This window comes from Martes martes, assembly GCF_963455335.1.
Source record: "Martes martes genome assembly, chromosome: 9".
NCBI lineage: Eukaryota > Metazoa > Chordata > Mammalia > Carnivora > Mustelidae > Martes > Martes martes.
Window position 1 is genome coordinate 108,275,312 of NC_137896.1, and position 23,753 is coordinate 108,299,064.

General features: G+C 39.5%; 2 protein-coding genes across 3 annotated transcripts in view; one reads left to right on the forward strand and one right to left on the reverse strand.

The window, feature by feature from the left end:
- Window positions 1-1,821: 1,821 nt before the first annotated feature.
- MORN2 (MORN repeat containing 2) lies at window positions 1,822-8,884 on the reverse strand. Of its 2 annotated transcripts, XM_080813046.1 has the most exons (5): window positions 8,541-8,884; window positions 6,101-6,151; window positions 5,219-5,325; window positions 4,103-4,239; window positions 1,822-2,048 (listed from the first exon to the last, which is right to left on the reverse strand). In XM_080813046.1, exons 1-5 carry the CDS (start codon window positions 8,596-8,598, stop codon window positions 1,946-1,948), a joined length of 456 nt encoding a protein of 151 aa, XP_080669172.1. In that variant the 5' UTR covers window positions 8,599-8,884; the 3' UTR covers window positions 1,822-1,945. The 2 variants fall into 2 exon arrangements, with proteins under 2 accessions (XP_080669172.1, XP_080669173.1); XM_080813047.1 differs by lacking the exon at window positions 6,101-6,151 and having other exon boundaries at window positions 8,541-8,660.
- The window catches only part of DHX57 (DExH-box helicase 57), a 57,054-nt gene continuing 42,019 nt past the window's right edge, over window positions 8,719-23,753 (forward strand). Inside the window, exons 1-4 of the mRNA XM_080813045.1 lie at window positions 8,719-8,768; window positions 16,771-16,991; window positions 22,269-22,427; window positions 23,455-23,640. Of these exons, the coding sequence (XP_080669171.1) occupies window positions 16,777-16,991; window positions 22,269-22,427; window positions 23,455-23,640 (560 nt within the window). The 5' untranslated portion in view covers window positions 8,719-8,768; window positions 16,771-16,776. The remainder of the gene's footprint in view (window positions 8,769-16,770; window positions 16,992-22,268; window positions 22,428-23,454; window positions 23,641-23,753) is intronic.

A 23,753-nucleotide genomic window follows, 5' to 3' on the forward strand; every position in this document is an offset into this window, starting at 1 on the left:
TAAAATTTAGCAATGACATATTGAGAAGTACAAATTTCCACAAGATTTTGAATGAAGAAATATGATATGGAAGTTACTCTTTACAGCATTTTTTTGGTCATTTTCAGAAAAATAGTTTCAGCAAACACTCAGGTCTTTATTCTAATTTTTAATATGTAGCTGTCATGTGCTCTTCTGGTAATTTTTAAATTGTATTATCTAGAAGGTAAAAAAGCTTCCTTGACATAGAATACATGAGGACACATAGATCTACTTTTTGAAAAATTGTAATATAATTCACATAGCACACACAAAAATTGCCCTTTGTGAACAAGTCAATGGTTTTAGTGTTCATGAGGTTGTGCGACCATCAGCACTAATTCTAGAATATTTCCATCATCCCAGAAAGAAACCCCATGCCTCCCAGTTCCTTCCTCCCATGGCAACCACTCATCTACTCCCTATCTCTATGGATTTGCCTATTCTGGATATTTCACACAAAGGCCACACAATATATGGCCTTTTGTGACTGGCTTCTTTCACTTAATATATTTTCAAAGTTTATTCATGTTGTAGCATGTAGTATTTCATTCCTTTTTATGACAGAAAATACTCCTTTATATGGATGTATACCACATTTGGTTTATCCATTCATCAGCTGATGGACATTTGGGTTGTTTCTGATCTTGAGCTGTTATGAATAATGCTGCCATGAACATTCCTATACAGGTCAATTTATTTGGGGGACATAGTTAGGAATTGCTGGGCCATACTGTAACTGTATGTCTAACATTTTAAAAAATTGTTCAATAGCAGCTGTACCATTTTATATTCCCACTAGAACTGTTGGCAGTTTCCAATTTCTCCCTATCGTTGCCAAGCTTTGTTATTGTCTGTCTGTTTTAATATAGCCATCTGAGTGATTGTGAAGTGCTATCTTATTGCAGGTTTAATTTGCATTTTCCTAAAGAGTCATTATTTCATTTGTTTATTAGACATTTGCATATCTTCTTTAAAGACACGTCTATTCAAATCCTTTGCTCATTTTTTAATTGGGTTGTATTTTTATTTATATGTATTTAAATATGAGTTCTTTATATACTCTGGAATCTAAATCTGTATCAGATAAATGATTGGTAAATACTTTCTCCCATTCTGTAGATTCTTTTCATTTCCTTGATAGCTCCCTTTAACACACAGATACGCTTTTTATTTTTTTATTTATTTTTTATTTTTTTTTAACACACAGATATGCTTTTTAAAGAAGACAAAACTCAGGCACAGGGTTGGAAGTTTACTTTGCCAAGATTTAGATAGTTCTGGGACACCTGGGTGGCTCAGTCATTAAGCATCTGCCTTCGGCTCAGGTCATGATCCTGGGGTCCTGGGATCAAGCCCCGCATCGGGCTCCCTGCTCGGCAGAAAGCCTGCTTCTCCCTCTCCCACTCCCTCTGCTTGTGTTCCCCTCTTGCTGTGTCCCTGTCAAATAAATAAATAAAATCTTTAAAAAGTAGATTTAGATAGCTCTGCTATGTTTATTAAAATGAATCACATATTTTATTTTATTTTTTAAAAAGATTTCTTTCTTTCTTTCCTTCTTTGAAAGAGAGAGTGTGTGCTTGCATGCATGAGAGCAGGAGGAGAGGCAAAGGGAGAGAGAGAATCTTAAGCAGCCTCCACACCTAGAGCAGAACCAGATGCTGGACTCGATCTCATGACCCTGAGACCATGACCTGAGCCAAAATCAAGAGCTGGATACTCAACCAACTGAGCCACCCAGGCGTTCCCACATAATTTATTTAAAGTAATTATAAGATGATGAAAATAAAGTTCAAAAAGGCGTTGAGAGATGGTTTTATTGGCAAAATTATGATAGAGAGGTAGTATATGAAGTTACTTAGGTGACTAAGTTTTCCTTATAACTAAAAAGTTCCGTTACCACATTAAAATTTTAATGCAAAATATACTACATGTGGAGCTTTAGTCTCAGGCCTGGAGCAGCAGTGAAATGAAAGTTACCACACCATTCTAGTCCCTGGACGTCAGTATATTGTCCTTCACCTTCCACCCTGCAATAGTGAAAAACAAATTTGTTCATTAACCAAGACCAAGAATTTACAGTCCAGGTATAAGATTGTCTAACATATTATACTCTACACCTGAAGAATTATATTTTTCCACTTTCAAACTTTGATTTAAAATTCAGCATCCTAAAAATAAAATAAAATAATAAAATTCAGTATCCTGCTTTTATAGTGTACCAAAACCATTACTATTCCAAACAAACATCGTTATTATACAAATTTTGGTGTCTAGGATTTTAGGATCACACACACTAAGTTTACAAAAAACCAAACAATCCGTTAAAAAATGAAAAGTCCATATTAGTTCATTCATTTATTCAACAAATATTTATAGACCATCAACTATGTGTGAGGTGCTGTGTGAGCTATGTGGGGGTTTTCTTGGACCTTGGGAGTAGTGAAAATGTACTTCACATAAACAAACAGACCTTATGCCATGGGTTGGATTTTTTCCCCTTCAGTAACATCAGTGGGAAAAATTTGTGTTATCAGCACAGACTTGGGAGTCAAAAAAGGTGAACACTTTTCTGCCTTCCTCAAAATGTATTTATATCAACCACTTCCTAACAATTAGGTTGCATTTTCAATTCTGGAAATAAAGGGATATTTATAAATGAACATGAGCCTCTGGATGACATGGGATGGTATTCAGTGCAAAGATTAAGCTTTTAAAAGTATGCATTTGGGGCACCTGGGTGGCTCAGTGGGTTAAAGCCTCTGCCTTCAACTCGGGTCTGATCCCAGGGTCTTGGGATCGAGCCCCACATTGGGCTCTCTGCTCAGCGGGAAGCTAGCTTCTCCCTCTCTCTCTCTGCCTGCCTCTCTGCCTACTTGTGATCTCTGTCTGTCAAATAAATGAATTAAATCTTTTAAAAAATAAATAAATAAAAGTATGCATTTGTTTCATTTCATTTTTATTTTTCCTTCAAGCATAAGCCCAGAAAGGACAACAGTGAGTACATTTCTACAATGCGAAAACTAATTTTGCTTACATTTGAAAAATTAGGTTAGTAAAAATACACACATATATCAGGTCAAAATCCAATAAAAAATTATGAAATTATCCCCCAAGGCTGCTTTTTAAAAAATTTATCAGGATAGGGGTGTCTGTGTGGCTCAGTTGGTTAAGCATCAACTCTTAATTTTGGCTCATGGCCTCAAGGATGTGAGGTCAAGCCTGGCGTCGGGCTCTATGCTGGGTGTGGAACCTGCTTAAGATTCTCTCTCTCCCTCTCTCCCTGCCCCTGTCTCTTTCTCTAAAATTAAGGGGAAAAAAAGTTTATGAGGATAGGGGCACCTAGGTGGCTCAGTGGGTTAAAGCCTCTACCTTCAGCTCGGGTCATGATCCCAGAGTCCTGGGATCGAGCCCTGCATCGGGCTCTCTGCTCGGCAGGGAGCCTGCTTCCTCCTCTCTCTCTCTCTCTCTGCCTACTTGTGATCTCTGCCTGTCAAATGAATAAATAAAATCTTTTTAAAAAAAGTTTATGAGGATATTTCAAGTGAAAGTAATTTTTGGCCTAGATTTTCTCAATAATTGTGACAAGCTTTCCATTTCCAAGCTGATGGCAAAAAGTTCTATAGCAATAGGAGAGGTAAGAAGAAATAAATGAAAAGTCTAATCAATTATCAACAAGAATATTTTCTTTTGGAGGCTCATGATGGTCTTAGCCTCTCTTTATAACATTTTCCCTAAAAAATAACCCAACAATTCTTTTCTTTTTAACAGAGAGGGAGGGAGAGAGGTGGAGGAGGGGCAGAGGGAGAAAGAGAATCATAAGCAGCCTCCAAGCGCAGCTCAGAGCTCAATGCAGGGCTCAATCTCATGACCCTGAGATCATGACCTGAGCTGAAATTAAGAGCCTGATGCTTAACCAACTAAGCTACCCAGGCACCCCTAATCAAACAGTTCTTAATTATAAATATATTTTAATGAAATATATTACAAAAGAATATAACAGCATTGACTAAATAAAACATTTAAGCAAACATTCCTAAAAAGAACCTTTTAGAATGACAATGACTTTTTATTTTAAGCCTACCTATTTTCATTGAAGTTTCCAGTATACTTTGCCCCATTTGGGAATGTATAAGTCCCCAATCCATGAAACATATTGTCCTTAAAGTGTCCTTCATACACTGCTCCTGAAAAATGCTCAAGTCTTCCAAAACCATTCATCTGTTTGTAACAAAGGAAATGACCTCAGTAACTAACATTCAGTTTCCCTAGAATACTTAAAAAATGTACATATATGTCTATCATCTACTTAGTTATTATTTAATCTATCACTGTATCACCCTTTATCTCCACAAAAATAAGACAACATTTACCATTTCTCATTGTCTTTCAAATGCATCTCTTTCTGAAGCCTGCTAAGTCTAATGTTCTTGAGCTGGGGCATTTGAACATCTAGGGGGTCAGGGATGATGATAATAGGGTCCTCAAGATACCTTGAATATATCAAAAATCTTAAAGGATAGCCAGTTTAGTTGGCACAGAAAACAGTACAAAGAAGTTGTTAGGAAGAAAAATTTGTATTCAGACACACCTAGGTCCACACCTGATTTCATCATTCACTGGGCAAGAAACCTAAGCCTGATTTCCCTCATTTGTAAAATAGGAGCATGTGTGGTACCTACCTCGTGAGATGCTATGAGGGTTAGATGAGTAAATTATGTAATGCATTTAGTTTACTCAGTGAATAGGAGATGAGAAAGATGATAATAAAGTTGACAGGAGGCCTGGCTGGCTCAGCCAGAGGAGCATGCAACTCTTGATCTTGGGGAGGGGGGTAGCTGGGGGGTGAGTTTGAGCCCCCAATCACCAAGCAGAGATTACTTAAATCAATAAAACTTTTTAAAAAAATGACAAGGGGTGCCTGGGTGGTTCAGTGGGCTAAGCCTCTGCCTTTGGCTCGGGCCCTGATCTAAGGGCCCTGGGATTGAGTTCCACATCAGGCTCCCTGCTCATTTAAAAAAAAAAAAAAAACTTAAAAAAAAATGACAAACCCTGTATGACTTTAATATCACTCCTATGTTCATATCAGTTATTTTTATTGTATAGTCTACTCACATGTGTTTTTCATTAATGGTGAAATGTGAGGAATCACTTAAGCAATAGGCTTACTTATCCACTATCAATATTACAACAACAATACCTTGTCATCTTTCCAGCTTCCTTTATAGACAATCCCATTAGGAGTGGTATGAATACCTATTCCATTTCTCTCAAAGATTCCAGAAGATGTTCTTGTACAGTCACCATCTAAACAAGAGAGAAATATATTGTAATCCATTATGAATGGGAACCTTGTTTGACTAGGTAATAAAGTATTTATGTTCAGAACTAATCACAACTGCATCCCTATGGGTCTCTTTGGCTCCCTAGCATTGTAACCAATGAGGCCAGATAAAAGGAGCTCCATGGAGTTAGATGGTCTTGTTTTTGTTTTTAAGTTTATTTATTTATTTGTTTAAGTAATCTCTTCATCCATCATGGGGCTCGAACTCGTGACCCCAAGATCAACGGTTGTGTGCTCTTCTGACTGAGCCAGACAGGTGTCCCTTAAGTCACATAACCATTAAAAAACACACCCGACAGGAAGACCGACAGATCCCATACATGGGTTCCCAAGGCATACTATCTAGACTTAACATTACAGTTTAAATTTAAAATCTGGGGGTGCCTGGGTGGCTCAGTCGGTTAGGCAGCTGCCTTCAGCTCAGGTCATGATCCCAGGGTCCTGGAATTGAGCCCCACATCAGGCTCCCTGCTCAGTGAAGGGCCTGCTTCTCCCTCTCTCTCTGCCTGCCGCTCTGCCTACTTGTGCTCTCTCTATATCTCTGTCAAATAAATAAATAAAATCTTTAAAAATAAATAAAGAAATATAAAATCTGTCCATCTGTTAATATTTCTGTGTCATTTTGTTTAATGGAGTTAATATCCCAATACTAATTTTACAAAATTTAGTCTCATTTTTTTACTGTTAAGCTATTTAATTTTAGTCTAGATAGAAAAAGTAATTGAAATGTATGCTTACCATACTTGTCTCCATTTGGAAATATAAAGTTTATCTTATACACTTCAGCAGCTGTTTTAAAAGATTTAAGAAAGGTCAGATAAACTTAAATATTTTTATGTGAGAAGACCTTATAACAAATGTGCTTTAAGGGCCAACCAAACTGGGGCACCTGGGTGGCTCAGTGGGTTAAAGCCTCTGCCTTCAGCTCAGGTCATGATCTCAGGTTCCTGGGATAGAGCCCCACATCGGGCTCTCTGCTCGGCAGGGAGCCTGCTCCTGCCCCCCCCCCCCACCGCCTGCCTCTCTGTCTACTTGTGATCTCTCTCTGCCAAATAAATAAAATGGGTAAAATCTTAAAAAAAAAAAAAAAAGAGCCAACCAAACTGACTCACTTCGTATGATCACGAGCATATCATGATTACTTGGCATTCCCACTTTCTAGTATAGGACCCTGGTGAAATGAATAACTTTGTCTAAATAATCTACTTTTATTTATTTGTTTATTATAATAGCTTTATAAATATATAATTCACATACCACAAAACTTACCCTTTAAAAGTATACAATTCAATGGTTTTTTTTAAGCATATTCAGACGAATGCAACTATCACCAGAATCTAATTTTATAATGTTAGCAGTTAGTCTTCATTCCCCTGGTTTCGACTCCCACCTCTTCTTTACCCCCACCCCCCTTGCCCCAGCCCCAGCCCCAGCCCCTGGCAACCACTAATCTACTTTCTGTCTCTATGGATTTGTCTATTCTGGCCATTTCATATAAAGGAGTCACACAGTAAATGGTTCTTTATGATTGGCTTCTTTTACTCAGCATAATGTTCTTAGGGTTCATCCATGTAGTAGCATGTAGCCATGCTTTTTGCCACCAAATAATAACCCCCCTATACAGAAATAACAGTTTGTTTATCCATTCATCAATTGGTGGACAGCTGGGTTGTTTCCAGTTTGGGCTGTTATGAAAACGTTGCTATGGACATTCATGTGTCAGTTTTTGTGTGGTTATATGTTTTACTCTCTCTTGGGGAGCCTATATGACCTATTGATGCCCTCACAGAGGTAAAGTGGAGTGAGGAATTGGCAGAAAATAAAGATAGTAAATGATAGTAGGGAGACGTTGGGGTGAGGTCGTCTAAACAGAATGAGATTAGAATGGAGACCAGGTCAAAAGAAAGCATTGAGGGGAATCTATGCCTCAAAGCTCTGGGACATTTAGTGGACTAAATCACTAGATATTATTTTTTTCCAATACCAAAGAAAAACATATATAGAGAGAAGATAAGTAAATTCTAACTTCTGGGACAACAGAGTCTACCAGAATATTACTCAAAGTGTGGCTCGTGCCTCAGAACTACTTGGGATGCTTGCAAGTTCCTATACTACTGAATCAGAATCTCTGTGGGTGGGGCAAGAGAACTGACATTTTTACTTAAAAATTAATTTAGGTGTCAATCGAGAAAGACTGGAGGCTCATCCCCTTTGAGGAAATATAACACGATAGGTAGAAGACTTTAAAATACTGTAACATCCTCAGAGAGAAAGGGAGAGTGTAGTATCTTTGAGACCGAAATAGGTGGTTATGAAAAAGAACCAATTAGTAATCTAGGAAATTAATAACATTAATTGGTGTAATGACTAAATAGCAAAATGGATACAACTGAAAAGTAAATTGGTGAACTGGAATACAAAGTTGCAAATTTTTCCCAGAAAAAGGCACACACAAAAAGAGACAGCTATCATTTGAGCAAAGCCTTTCTTATCTCCCCTACCCATCCCCCCGACTCGTCTAGGAGTCTCCACAGCGCCCTGGGCTGATCCCTACTATTGTACTTAGAACCCTGTTAAAATAACGCTTTGGTGCTGGAATCTCCAATCTCAATACCCAGTTCGTCTAGGTCAAGGATCAGAGATTAGTCAGATGTTTGTTGTTGTTGTTGTTGTTTCTCATTCTAGTGTCCAGCATAGTACTTAGTTGTAGTGCTTAGTACTTGTAGGTAGGAACTGAACGTCTAGTGAATGAATGGCACAATCTTTAAATGCTTATTAAGCACGGCACTTAAGTTGATCATACAAAAAACCAAAATGTTTTCAAATGTCCTTAAATGGTTCCACATTTGAAACTTTGTAATGTTAGAGCGAGAGGGAATGTAAGACATGGAGACCGTCTGGCACCATAGAGGAAACTGAAATCCTGAGAGGATGTCATTTGCCTAAGATGTCACAACAGCAAATCGACGGCCGAAACACAGCTAGAATCCAGGTGTTCTGATTCCCAGGCCGGGGGAGGGGGGGGGGGTTCTCCGTGTCCGCACGTCATCCCCAGTGTAGACGATCAGGAAATAAGTCACAGCCACACAGGCGCTACCAGTGGTCACGCTCTGGCTTAATACGAGTTCTTCTTAAGGTGACCTTCCCGGCTCGGGGCAATGGGAGGAGGGACACTCACTTGACAGAGGTGTGCCGCAAATACTTTCTTGACTCTGCTGTTCCTCCTGGGCCGCCATTTCTGTGGCATTGAGGGAAAGGAGCGGTAACTCCGCGCCGAGCGCGACTCGGTCGCCGGGGCGACGAGGCACCTCTCACCCGGAAGCGAATATGCGAGAGGCCGAAGCTGAGCCAATCGGAAGGCAGCGGGTTGTGCTGCCGCAGCTGGGCCGTCGTGGAGCCGCTCCAGGTGAGATCACGGTGGGTGCCGAAGCCCCAGCGGGACCCCTTCGGCCCCGGGTGCTTCCTCCTGACAGCCGTCCCGGGAAGCGGCGCAGCGAACCCGCCACGGCCTCCCCCTTCCGCAGACAAGGGATGTGTGCGTGTGTGCGTGGTCCGCGCGCCGCCCTGGTTGTCAGTGTGCGGACCCTGCTACCGCCTCCCTCTCCGGGGGTGGTAAGGGTCTGAGGAGCATCCGGCCGGGGGGGGCATCCAGGCGGGCTGGCTGGGGCGGGTGAGTCTGGGCTTGCAGGATCTCGGGTTGTCCGCACCCGGGCTGGAGGCGAGGGGGCTGATTTCAGCTGCGAGAGGGGTTAAGGGTTGCGTTGAAGAGGCTCGGGTTTCTTTCCTGTCTCTTGTCGGCGTCTGGAACTGAGTATATGCTGGAAGAAAGGTAACCAGGTGTAGGTATCTGCGTGGAGTTGGATGTATGGGGTCAGTCAGAGGTATGCCTGGGAAGGGAGGGGTGTGTGATCAGTTTTCAGTGCCCTGTTTGGTGATTCTGTTCCTGGGGGCCTGTTCTGGGTATGAAACAAAGGATCCTCTTCGAGCCAAACTTAGGTCCCTGTGTCCACGGTGAAGAAAAATAGCTGGAATCTTCCCAGGCTAAGTGGAATAGAATAGAGAAATTTAATCCATGTAGATCATTCAACCTGATTCCCATTCCCTTGAAAACACCTGGGGTGAGTCGTATTGGTACAGCCAATAGTATTCCTTCAACATTTTGAGAGCAGATCTCAGATGAGGTTGTAAAGTTGACATTTTCTGGGTTGGTGTGAGACAAGTTGTTGCTTGTTTATTTAGGCAAGCTGGCTGGGGCGTGGTCTGGTTGGCTAGCCACTCTTTAAAAATCAAAGCACATTATCTTCTTGCTTTTTTCCCAGTGTATTTTACTTACACAAACTGACCTGGACTGGGTGTTTTTTGAGCTGAATCTGATTTGTATATCCTTTACCTTTTTCTGAATTCTAGAAGTAATAGATAATTACTGATGCACAACTTTACAGAATTTCAGTTTGCCTGATTGTTTTGGTCTCCTGTTAAGCTTTTAATGACCCTACGTTTTTGTGAGTATAAGTACCACTGTTTTTACAGAAGAATTTGAAGTAGTTGGGCTTCTTATGATATACTTATAAGAGATCTGGAGTCAGGAAACTGCAGTGAAGGGATTTGAAATTTGTATTGGAAATGTGTATTAATCATTTTTTATTTTCCATATTTTATTCTGTTTTGACACATCGGGGACCTACCTGGCCAGGAAGAAGCTGCCCTTCCTAGGGATAGCTAATTCACCTTGACCTGTGAACACACCTTTCATATGCAGACCAACCCCCCACCACCTACCTCCTTTATCATAATTTTTGCACCCCAAGCCAATTCCTCCCTCCTCCTAAATCAACCCAGGGCCAGGTCACAGGCAACTAGGCACAGCCCCTCTGCCCCAAAGCCTGCTGGGATTATTTTAACTGGCCAGTCCTAAATTGTTTACTCTGCTCTGCCTTTCCTGCGGAAACCCTAAGAAAGGCTGTGGCTTTTGCCTTCCCCTGGTTCCTTTATGCCTCCTGACTGACACCGGTGCTTCCTCCTGTGGGCCTGGCCTGCCGTGGCATGGCATGCCTCTCTCCTTTCTGGCCAAATGATGAATAACATTAAACTTTTCTTTTGGTGGCATTGATCTCTCCTTGTTGTCCCCTTTATAAATTAAGACCCAGGCACAAATCAAAGGAGGTCTTGTTTATCACTAAGCTTTGAATTGAAGAATTGAAGATACAAGGTACATGTGTGTGATAAGGAGGAGGAGATAGAGTACGAAGAATTTGGCTTTGGTGTCAAACAGATTGCTTCAAACCCTGGCTCCAGATTTTGCTTCTATACATTAGGTGGCATTAGACATGTCATATAATTACCTGTGCTCTAGTCTCCTCTATAAAATATAGAAGATGATCTTTACCATACTAGATTTTTAGAGGCTTAAATGAAATAATCTTACCTTTCCCCTTAATGCAGACTTGTTTGTTCAACTATCTTCAATATGTCTCCATGTGAGTATCTAATTGGCATTTCAAATGTAACAGATCCAATGAACTTGTGACACCCTCCCTGATTTTTTCCTCCCCGGTATTCCAGTTCTGAGCACATGACACCACTATTTACCCAGTTAACATAGGCTAAAAAATCTCACAGTGATTGTAGACATTTCTTTCTCATACTTTTCATCTAATTCATCTACATTTAAAATACATTCAGAATCTGTGACCACTTTTCAACTCTACTGCTCCCATCCTAGTCCAACGCACTGTATTTTTTCTGTATTTGCTCTGCCTGAACAACTGTAGTAATTTCCTAGTTGGCATCCTGGCTTCTCCTCACCTCGCCCTCTGCACCCCACCCCGACACCCCGGCTCCCAAACCCCCCCCCCAGTCTCTTTGTTCTTCACATAGCAGCTAGAGTAATTGTTTTATCTTTTTTTTAAGATTTTTTGTTTATTTATTTGTCAGAGAGAGAGAGAGAGAGTGCATAAGCAGGCAGAGTGGCAGGCAGAGGCGGAGAGAGAAGCAGGCTCCCTACTGAGGAAGGAGCCCAATGCAGGACTCGATCCCAGGACCCTGGCATCATGACCTGAGTTGAAGGCAGCGGCTTAACTGACTGAGCCACCCAGGGATCCCTAGAATAATTGTTTTAAAATATGAGTCAGTCCTAGCCATCTTTGCCTCAGCTCTTTAGAGATTTCCTATCATATTTAGAATTTTAAAAAATTTTTCCAAAAAAAATTTTTTTCCAAGTCACTTTTAGTTAAACAGATTAAATTCTAGTTTTTTTAAAAATCTAAAGCTACGGGGCACCTGGGTGGCTCAGTCATTAAGCCTCTGCGTTCGGCTCAGGTCATGATCGCAGGTTCCTGGGATTGAGCCCCACATCAGGCTCCCTGCTTGGCGGGAAGCCTGCTTCTTCCTCTCCCACTCCCCCTGCTTGTGTTCTCTCTCTCACTCACTGTATCTTTCTCTGTCAAATAAATAAATTAAATCTAAAGCTACATAAAACCCAAAGCAATCTATTTTTCTATCTGAGATCAAAACAAGCTTCTTTTTTCCTATCTAAACATAATTCTTGGCACTGAAGTAATCTGAATTCACGTGATATACTGTGTCAAACTTTTCCAAAATACTTAAAACCCTGCTTTGGAGAGAAATTCTCATGTTACAATTAATATTTACATATTATTTCTTAAAAACTAATGACACATTTATGAGGTTAATAGGCATGTAATGGGACCACGATACTACTAATGATACTAAAACGAAAAGCAATTCATTTATGCAAAGTGTTCCTGTATGGTACAGTATGAAATGGAATCACAGAATCTCTGTATGAACATGAATCACCAAAAGAAACTAAACTCACTTTAAGATTCATTCTTTTGTTTGGAGCGGAGGTGGCCAAGTTGTGATGGATAACAAAAATATTGTGTATAAAATCTTCAAAGTCAAGTATTAGCCTAAATTGGCAATAACTGCAACTTAAGAACCAAACCCAACCAGATCTTTACTGTGGCAATGCAACATTAACTTTGTGGCCTGCCCGCTTTACTGAGGTAACAACCCCTTCTCTCTTGCCTCTCCTCACAGTGCTCCCCCATCTCCAGCTTTTTCTTGGCCTTCTCTGCTCTCTGACCTCATCTGCTCTCCTCACTTCAGTGTGGACCCATCAGACTTCTTACTGTTTGTCCAGCTCAGTGCATTGAAGATGTTCTGGACCTGGCACCTTCCCCTCGGAATATTCTTTTCACAAATATTTCATGGCTCATTCTCAGTTTGTTCAGGTGTCTGCTCAAACATGATCTCACAGAGGCCTTACCTGACTACTCTCTTTAAAATAACAGTCTTGGGATTTTTCTTTTTCTGTACAGCATTTAACTGGCATTATCTGTTTGTTTATTTGTGTCTTGCCCTTTGGAAGGTAAGCTTCATGAGGAATTTTGTCTTCTTTGTTGTTATATCAGTTGTTGGCTCATGTATTTTGGTGCTCTGTTATTAGGTGCATATATATTTATCATTGTTGTATCTTTCTGATAGATCAACCCCTTTATCATTATGAAATGTCCTTCTTAATTTCTAGTAACTTTTTTTGCTTTAAAGTCTATTTTGTTTGATATTAGCACAGTCACTCCAGCTTTCTTGTGGTTGCTGTTTGCATAATTTATCTTTTACCATCTGTTTTCTTTCATTTATTTGTTTCTTTGAATTTAAAATGAATAATAAATAGCATATAGTTGGATCATTTTTTAAAATGAGGTATAATTGGCATATAACATTAACTTCAGTTATATAACATAATGATGTCATTTGTATATATTGTGAAACGATCACCACACTAAGTCTAGTAGTTAGCATCCACCACCTTACATAGTTACAAAAAAACTTTTTTTTTCTTATGATGAGGATTTTACGATTTACTCTCTTAGCAGCTTTCAAATATGCAACAGAGTATTATCTACTGTAGTCCCCATGCTGTACATTATATCTCCATAATGTATTTATTTTATAACTGGAAGTTTGTACCTGTTGACCCCTTTACCCATTTTACCCACCCTCTACCCACCACCTCTGGTGACCACCAACCTGTTCTTTTTATCTATGAGCTTGATTGTTTTTGTTTTTAAATTCCACATTTGAGTGAGACCATACGTATTTATCTTTCTTTCTCTGACTAATTTCACTTAACAAAATGCCCTCAGTGTCCATCCTTGTTGTCACAAATGAGAATATTTCATTCTCTTTTATGGCTGTACAGTATTCCATTGTATATATCCATATGTATATGCTTTTGAATTAATATTTTCATTTTCTTTGGATAAACACCCAGAAGTGGAATTATTAAACTGTATGATAGTTCTATTTTGAATTTTTTTTAAGATTTTATTTATTTATTTGAGAGAGAGACAGTGAGAGAGAGCATAAGAGGCAAGAAGGTCAGAGGGAGAAGCAGACTCCCCGTGGAGCTGTGAGCCCAATGCGGGACTCGATCCCTGGAGTCCGGGATTGGGACCTGAGCCGAAAGGCAGTTGCTTAACCAACTGAGCCACTCAGGCGCCCTCTATTTTGAATTTTTTTGAAGAATCTCCATACTGTTTTCCATAGTGGCTATGCCAATTTACATTCCTACCAACAGTGCATAATAGTTCCCTTTTCTCCATATCCTTGCTAACGCTCGTTATTTCTTGTCTTTTTGATAATAGCCATTCGCACAGGTGTGAGGTGATATTTCATTGTGGTTTTGGTTTGTATTTCCCTGATAATTAGTGATGTTGAGCATCTTTTCATGTACCTGTTGGCCATCTATATGTTCTCTTTGGAAAAATGTGTATTCAGATCATCTGCCAGTTTTTTAATTGAATCGTTTGGGGTTTTTTGCTGTTGATGTATGAGCTCTTTATATATTTTAGCTATTAATCTCTTATCAGATACATGATTTGCAAATATTTTCTCCATTCAATAGGTTGCCTTTTCATTTTGTTGATGTTTCCCTTTGCTTGCAGAACCTTTTTAGCTTGATGTAGTCCCACATTTTCATTTTTGCTTTTGTTGCCTTTGATTTTGGAGTCAGAGTCAAAAAATCATCACCAACACTGATATCAAAGAGTTTACTGCCTATATTTTCATCTAGGAGTTGTTTGGCTTCAAGTCTTACATTCAAGTCTTTTTTTTTTTTTAAATTATTTTTTAGTTAGTTTTTTTTTTTCAATATTTTATTTATTTATTTGACAGACAGAGATCACAAGTAGGCAGAGAGGCAGACAGAGAGAGAGGAGGAAGCAGGCTCCCTGCTGAGCAGAGAGCCTGATTGGGGGCGGGGGGGGGGGGGGGTGGGGGCTTGATCCCAGGACCCTGAGATCATGACCTGAGCCAAAGGCAGAGGCTTAACCCACTGAGCCACCCAGGCACCCCTACATTCAAGTCTTTAATCCATTTCAAGTTCATTTTTGTGTGTGATTTAAGATAATAGTCTAATTTCATTCTTTTGCATGTGGCTGTCCAGTTTTCCCAACACGATTTATTGACCTCTTTCCTCATTGTATATTCTTGGCCCCTTTATTGTGAATTAATTGACCATATATGTGTGAGTTTGTTTCTGGGATCTCTATTCTGTTCCATTCATCTGTGTGTCTGCTTTTATGCTAATAGTATACTGTTTTATTACCACAGCTTTGTAATATATTTTAAAATCAGGGATTATGATGCCTCCAGCTTAGTTCTTCTTTCTCAAGATTGCTTTGGCTATTCAGGGTCTTTGTGGCTCTGTGCAAATTTTAGGATTGTTTGTTCTAGTTCTGCAAAAAATGCCATTGGGATTTTGATAGAGGTTGCATGGAATCTGAAGATTACTTTGGGTAGTATGGACATTCTAATAATTATCAATTCTTCCAATCCATAAGCACACATTGTCCTTCCATTTATTTGTATCTTCTTTGGTTTCTTTCATCAATGTCTTCTAGTTGCCAGTGCACAGTTCTTTCACCTCCTTGGTTAAATTTATTCCTAGGTACTTTATTCCTTTTAATGTAGCTTATTACTTCTTAAGTTAAAACTATTTTCTTATAGGAATATGCAAGTCTAAGAGGATATCTTAAAGCTAGCTTTGGGGATGCCTGGGTGCCTCAGTGAGTTAAATGTCGCCTTCTGCTTAGGTCATGATCTCAGGGTCCTGGGACTGAGTCCCGTATCAGGCTTCTTGTTCAGTGGAGAGCCTACTTCTCCCTCTGCCTCTGCCCCTCCCTCTGCTTGTGCTCCCTCTCTCTGACAAATAAATAAAATCTTTTAAAAAATAAAAATTAAATTAATATCTAGCTTTGGCTATATTTTATAATTTTAACATATCATTTTCATTTTTACTTTCTTTTTGGTCTATATCTGTTTTGCTTTATATATTTAGGTGTTCTGATGTTGAGTACATAAATATTTACAATTGTTGGATCCTCTTGATTTAATCCCCTTATCATTATGTAATGACCATCTTTGTCCCTTGTTAGTTTTTGCCTTAAAGTGCATTTTGCCCAATAAAAGTATAGTTGTCCCTGCTTTCTTTTGGTTTCCATCTGCATGGAATAGCTTTTTCCATCCCTTCACTTTCAGTTGGTGTCCCTAAAGCCAAAGCACTTCTGTTGTAGGCAGCATATGGTTGGGTCTTATTTTTTCATCTCTTCGGCCATTTTGTGTCTTTTGCTTGGAGAAATTAATCTCTTTACATGTTAGGTGATTACTAATAGGTAGGGGCTTAATACTGACATTTTGTTAATCGTTTCTTAGGTGTTTTATAAATCCTTTGCTCCTTTCTTCCTCTCTTGCTGTCTTTGTGAGTTGATCGTTTTCTCTAGTGTATGCTTTGATTCCTTTCTCTTTTGTATACATACTGTAGATTTTTGCTTTGTAGTTTCCATGAGGCTTACATAAAGCATCTTATAGTTATAATATTCTATTTTAAGCTGGTTAACAACTTAACTTCATTTGCATGCAAAAGCTCTATACTTTCATTCTACCCAGGCAAAATCTCTGAACAAGGTCTGTGTCTCTGAAAGTGTATATGTAAATTAAAATTTTGTTTATCAAATCATGTATTAAATACACGAAGAGCATCTCTTTTCAACTAGAGTTTTTTAAACCGTATACCAAATCTAACCAAATCGGGATCTAGGACTGGGGCTTAAGCATGTGTGTTTTGAAACTTCTCCAGGTGTTTCTGATACATATCCCTGGTTAAGAAATCTGTGTCCGAGAAACTCAATAAATATTAATACCCAGAGGGATGTGCTTGTAAAGCTTTTGTTAAAACAATTTATCTGTGCTTCCCCTAGACTGACCCTTTTCAAAAACATGCATTTCCTTATTTCTTTGTAATGGGCTCTGTCCATAACTGTGACAAAGGATTGTCATACTTGTCTAGTTTTATGATGTGTGTATTAATTTCTCTCTTGCAGGTGAAAATGAGTTCTTCAGTAAGAAGAAAAGGCAAGCCAGGCAAAGGAGGTGGAAAAGGGTCGTCTAGAGGAGCCAGAGGAGGCAGGAGTCACACCAATAAATCGCACGGGGGCGGCGGCGGCGGTGGTGGTGGCAGCGCCGGCAATCGGAAGGCCTCAAGTAGAATTTGGGATGATGGTGATGACTTTTGTATCTTCAGTGAATCAAGGCGCTCATCCAGGTCATTATGCTTTTTTAATATATAAGTATAGAAACAGTATCAGTTCCTGGCCTGTGGGACAGCGGAGAGCTAAGAGGAAGGGGGGAAAATGCCAAGTAATTCTGGTCAAGTGAATCGTAGCTCTTCTTTTAAAACCTTGCAGTCTCCCACTCTGTAACCTTTTCCAGAGGCTTCCCAAAAAAGCCAACTAATGGCTTTTTTTGGAAGATCGAAATCTGAGGTTAACTTCAACTTTCATGCCACTGTGAATCAAATATAATGCTGTTGCTATAACTCATGTTACCAGAAAAGTAAATATTGGAAATGGCAAAAGTGGTGAAAATTATTTTGACTATTTCTTACACACTGTAGTTTGAAAGTCCCCGAATGCTACTTGTTGGTCCTCTCTGTCTTTTTAGTTGATGAATTATCTCTTTTCCAGACATATCAGCCAAATCTTCACTGGTGCTTCGTGTGATGACCCGTGAGAGAGTCATATCCAGGCTTCTTTCATCTTCAACTTTCAAATATGAATAGATTCTGATAATTCTAATGAATATTTAGTAAAAGTATAGGTTTTATTGCTGCAGGTTGTATAGCATAGATAGAGAATTCTCACTGTCTGCAAGCTGTCCACGAAATTTTTGCAGACGGAAAGGTTTCTTTAAAGCTACACGCACACACACTCTCTCTCTCTTTGTGGAAATAACTCCCAACTAAATATTAATTAGAAAGGAATATAGGTGAGTGCTAGAGCTTAACTGCATCAAACATGCTTTTAACTTAAATGAATACAAGTATTTGCACTCAGGAAAAGAAAAAAGAAAAACAGATAGCATTTAAATAGTTTAAACTTGCCACTGAATGAATCTGGGCCCCACAGTGAGCAAGACATGGAATAATTACAGTTGCCTTGATCAGTCTCAGTTTCCAGGTGCTTTTTGTAGTTGAAGCCACTTGATGCACTAAGTGTGTGATTTTAGGGCTTAAATACATATTTTTATACATAGTCCCTAATATAACCAAGAACTTCATCTAATATTCAACCAGAGACTCTACAAATTTTTTTTGTTCTAAAAAAAAAATGATCATTTCGGACATACTGAGAGCTAATATATCATTCTCAAACTTGACCCTTTTTTAAAAGGAATCTAGGAAATTTCTAGGGGAATTTTAAGGTATATTTTCACTTTACCTGCTGACTTAAGAACCTAACTTCTGAGTTAGATGCAGCTCCCTTCTTTTTGAAAACATAAACATTGTAACTGGGGGTTCTTATAGCCTTAGACATCCATTCACGCTGCAAGTATGTACTGAACGCCTACTAGTCACCCCACACTGTTTTAGGGACTAGAATTAGAGCAATGAATAAGATAGTGTTCTTGTCTTCATAGAAGCAAGTTTGAGGTACAAAGACCATAAATGATATATAATATGCCAAGTAGAAAGTGCCCTGGAGAAAAATGAAGATAAAAGAGGTAGAAAATACCAAAATAAACTGCTGTTATTTTTAAATGGTTGCTGTTTTATGTAGAGTGATCAGGGAAGGCTTCTCTAATAACATGTCCTTTAAGCAGGGACGAGAAGGAAATGAAGGAGAGAGCTATGAAGCTACCTGAGGGGAGAACATTCAAGGCAGCGGGAACACCACGTACAAAGCCCCTCAGCCAGGAGTGTGCTTGGAAGGTTTAAGAAGTGGCAGGGAAGCATGTGGCCAGAGTGGATGGGTAAGAAGGATAGAGAGTAACAGGCGGTTAGATCCAAGAAGCTAACACTGTGTAGGACCTTAGTGGCCTTTGTAAGGATTTTGGCTTTTGCTTTAAGATAGGAAGCGCTTGCCAGCCTTGAGGCGAAGGTGTGTGGTATCAGTCCCTCCTGCCAGAGTTGCTATGATTCAAAGTACGCCTTTATGTGAATTAGAAAATGGTGCCCCTTTCTTTGGGCAGTTATAACCCCAGAAGCATGGCTTGTAAGCTAACATGGACTGGATTTGAACACTTGCTGTTCCATCCTCCCTCTCCTCCTCCTACCCCCACCAGGAGCCTTTGCACAGTGTTCAGTCTGCACAACTATACTCAGTAGCCCTGACTCAGTATTCTGTGTGTTCTGTCTGTAGGCAATTTACATCTAAATCTAGAGTTCAAGGAAAAAATCTGAGCTAGAGAAGTTAATGTATAAGTCCTCTAAATGCAATTTAAAACTGTGAGATTGGATGAGATAGACTATACAGATAGAGAAGAGGTCCCAGCCTTGAGCCCCGGGCTACTCTAGGCTTCAGAGCTGAGAGAGATTAGGAGAATCTGTCAAAGGGGTTAGGGGAGTTGCCAGTGGAGTAGGAGGAAAACTAGGAGAGTTTGGTTTCTGGAATCAGGAAAGAAAGCTGCTCTGAAGGGGATTATCCAGTTGGATAGGGTGGGATCCATAAAGGGAATACTTGTCGTAAAGGAGTGCTTGTGAGAGCTCAAGAGAGATGTACTCTCACAGCTGGCTTCTGGATTTGGCGGTGTGGGGAGCATAGGTAACCTTTATTTCTTTAGTTGCACATCCATTGCCTTACATAATTATGGTTTCTTTGTTTATTTTTGGTGTGAACTTTTTTCTTTATTCAAGTCTAATTAATATACAGTCTTTTAGTAGTTTCAGTCACACAGTATAATTGTTCGGCAATTCTGTGGTTACTCAGTGCTCATGAAGACCAGTGCCCTCTGCATCCCCATCGCCTGTTCACCCATCCCCAGGCACCCTCCTCCCCTCTGGCAGCCACCAGTTGGTTCCGTGTATTTAAGAGTCTGCTTTTCTGTTTGTCTCTTTTTGTTTTCCTTTGTTCATTTGTTTTTGTTTCTTAAATTTTACATATGAGTGAACTTCTAAGAACTGTCTCACCAAATTCAAATATATAAAACATCATATTTAACTATGGTTACTGTGTCGTACACTACATCTCCAGAACACACTCATCTTATTACTAAGTTTGTCCCCTTCTATTTCCTTTACCCATTTGCTCTCCCTCTGCCCCATAGGAATGATCACTTCCCCTAAGCAGGCCTAGAAGATGCAATTTTCTTCATTCCCACAAAGGTGCTATATAACCTAGTTATGACCCTAAGACTGCAGGAGAACACATGTGAAGGCCGCCAGGATTTTCTTGAACCAATGGAATGGGCTGGAAATTTTTACATCGTGTTTATTCATTTGAATTCAGGATTATTGGAGACTCCTGTTTTATTGAGGACTGCAGTTATGCAGGCCACCAGGGTAAGATTAACTAAGAAAATTATCTTATACATGGAAAGGTTTATAATCCAGATGTCCCTCACCTGCCATTTCCTAAGAATCAGGTAATTTCAGTTTTTAATTGGTATCTCCCTTTTCTGTGAATCCCAAGCCAGATCTTACACTGTTTCTGTAGGTGGCATGACAGTTATATGCCTAGCAGAAAGTGAGCTGACAGGATCTCTTCTCTATGGTGCCATTTGGTCTTATCTCACAGCTTTACTCCAAGGCCTCAGCTGGAGAATGTCTGCACCTTAGCCTCAGTAACAATGGTGTTCAAGACTCTTCATGGGTGGTAGGATGAGGCACGATTTTCTTAGTGTAGTATTTGATTTTTCTCCTAATAATTTTGGTTTTAGGCCTCACTGAGTTATATACCTATAGCATAGGTAACCTTGACAAGAGCTGTTTGATATAGTTGGTGAGGAGAAGCCCTGATTGTAGTGTGTGTCAGAGAGAAAAGGAAGGAAAATGGAGACAAAGACAATGATTTAGATAACCCTTCTGAGGAGTTTTACAAGACAGGCTGAGGAGGGAGAGGAGATAAGGCAATAGTTTGAGGGGGTATGCGCTCAGGGGGAGAATTTAGTTTGGTTTGTTTTTTTTAAGATGGTAGACATTACATAGGATGTGTGTATGCTGATGGGACTGCTCCAAGAGGAATGAAGAACTGACAATGTAGAGGGAAATACAAGTGCTGGGATTATTTCCTTGAGGAGACTGAAGAGATTGGGATACAGTGTGCAAACAGAGGGATTGACTTTAGGATCACAGTGGGTATGGAGCCTACTTTAAAAGAAAGAAAAGAATGTTAGAAGAAATTATAGACTTGGGGCAACATTTCTTTTCAGAAACTATGACTAAGTGGCTAAAACCATAATCGATTATATTTTCTCCTTTGCTATCCAGTGTTGTAAGTTTAAATGTGTGGTTCTTTTCAAAGTCTTAATATTGTGAATTGAGATTTTAAACATAAAAAGTTTCTTCCATTTCCTAGATTTGTGAAAATTCATAATGAAACATGCCAAATGAAAAAAAGAAATTTAGTGAATAATGTTAAACTTTAGAATTTATTATTGTTTTAAATATTAAAAAGAGTCCCCCCAAAAATCTAAAATCTAACAATGAAAGATGAGTGAAGTAAATTCCAGTACATCTATATCTATACGTACCCATTTAAAAATACATTGTAGGAGGGTGCCTGGGTGGCTCAGTGGGTTAAGCCTCTGCGTTCGGCTCAGGTCATGATCTCAGGGTCCTGGGATTGAGCCCCACATCGGGCTTGTGCTCGGCAGGGAGCCTGCTCCCCCCGACCTGCCCGCCTGATTCTCTGCCTACTTGTGATCTCTCTCTCTCTGTCAAAAAAAAAAAAAACCAAAAAGCAAAAAACCACCACCACAACCAACAACGACAAAAATACATTGTAAGAGAATATTTAATCTTAGAAAAATACCAGTTTATTTTGATAAGGAAATAAAGCAAATATAAAAGATTATGTTACACTGTATAGTTTTATTTATAAATGTGAAAATAATTGATGTGAATTAGAATGACTTTTGTTTTCTACTTTTCTCCAGTGAACATGTATTTATTATTATTTTTTTTAATGAGGAAGTAATGATAGTTTAGGTAAATATTTCTGAAGCAGGGCCTAATATTCACAAGTAAGATGAGACCCTTCATTGTTTTCAGATTGGGTACCCAAAATAGAATGAAATAATATTTGTGTGTAACACATTTTTTTTTTAAAGTCCTCTATTCCAGCAGGAGTCATCCTAGTATTAGTTTTTCCAGAGGATTCTTGAGTTAGTGAAGCCAGATTTAATGATTAAGTATCTAATCAGGTTTTTTTTCCAGCAGCAGCAAGATAATGAAGTCTGGTAAGTACTGTGGAAAACAAGGAATTCTTCACATTCATTGTTATCATTTGTAAGGTAGTTGACAGTCCAGTTCGTGCTGTATATATTTGGGGCCTGTGGGGGAGAGTGTCACAGTTCTGGTCCCAAGTCAATGTGTCCTTTGCAGACCTAGCAACAGTAGCGTAAGAAAAGGAGAGGCACGCCCCAGATGGAAGCCGGAAGCCAAAGTGCCCCTTCAGACCCTGCACATGACTTCTGAGAACCAGGAGAAAGTGAAAGCTCTTCTCCGGGACCTGCAAGAGCAAGATGCAGACGCTGGATCTGAGTAAATCATTTTATTTGAGTAAATTCGTATGTGAAGGAAGCTGTATTGGCAATGGGCAGGTCCCACGTGTCTTTGGGACGACTTTTCCATACTGATCCTATGGTGACGATGTAATTAGTTGGACGTGAGCTGAGAGAAATACAAGAATAACTATTCAGCAACAGTTTCGGAGTGAGTTCGTATTGCAGTATCTGCGAGCAGTACAAATTGCCTTTTCATCTTTTTTTCGGAGGACAATGCTGAAACAGACTCAGTAATTGCTTTATTGACAGGCTTCTGAATAAAACCTTGGAGTGCACAAGCAGCAGTGTTGTTGTAGGAGCAGATACTGAGTTGATGAGATGAAGGCTTAGGGGTACACTTTCTCATAACCATCTGCGGAAGAGAAACAGCTTTAACTCTTTGACTGTTTTGCTTTGTGATTTCAGTCAAAGAAGTCAATTCGTCACATTCGCCACAATTAATGGTCGGTGGTGAACAGCTCCATCTCCAGCTTATCCACAAATCTCTTTATCTGCCTTAGATTTAGGAAAGGTGGTTATGCAGCCAAGCAAAAAATGAGGGATGGTTTTTATGAACGAGGAGAGAGAATAGCCAGGGCTTCTGTGGTTAAGAATATAGGCTCTGGGGTCAGACTGCCTTGGTAAAAATCTCTGGTTGCTCTTTACTGTATAACCTTTGGCGATTACTAATCCTAAGTTTTAGTTGATCATCTGAAAAATGGAGATTCCAATAGTATCAGATTAGTGGGAAGACTTTTAAAGAGACAGACCATATAAAACCCTTAACATAGTACCTGGCATGTCATAAATGCCTGGTGAATATTAATTGCCAGGATATAAATGAATAGATCAATAAAAGTTTAAATCAGTGACTAAAGAATAGTTAGGATCCTAAAAAAAAAAAAAAGAATAGTTAGGATCCTAGAGCCTTTGGTTCCTTGAACTAAATTCTTAGACTCTTGCTTAATTATTCTTTGAAGTACATGGAAATTAGTATCTAATGTAAAAAATATTACCTTTGTCAGAAGGGGCATTTCCGGGGAGGAGGAAGATGATGAGCCTGAGTGTGATGATGAGCAGTACTGGTCTGCTGGACGAGAAGCTTCCCTTGTTCCTGACTGTGACCCTTTGGAATATGCTGGCTCAGGCCCAGTGGAGCCTCATAGTCCAGAGTTTACCGTCTCGACGTTTGCAGTGCAGAAGCTTTCCAGGTGATTTCTTTCAACATTGATGGGAGTTAGGGGAGAACTGAAGAGACTGAAATCATACTATAAACCCAACTGCCCCTCCGAAGTACTTTCCTAGTGTGTGGGTTGTGACGGTG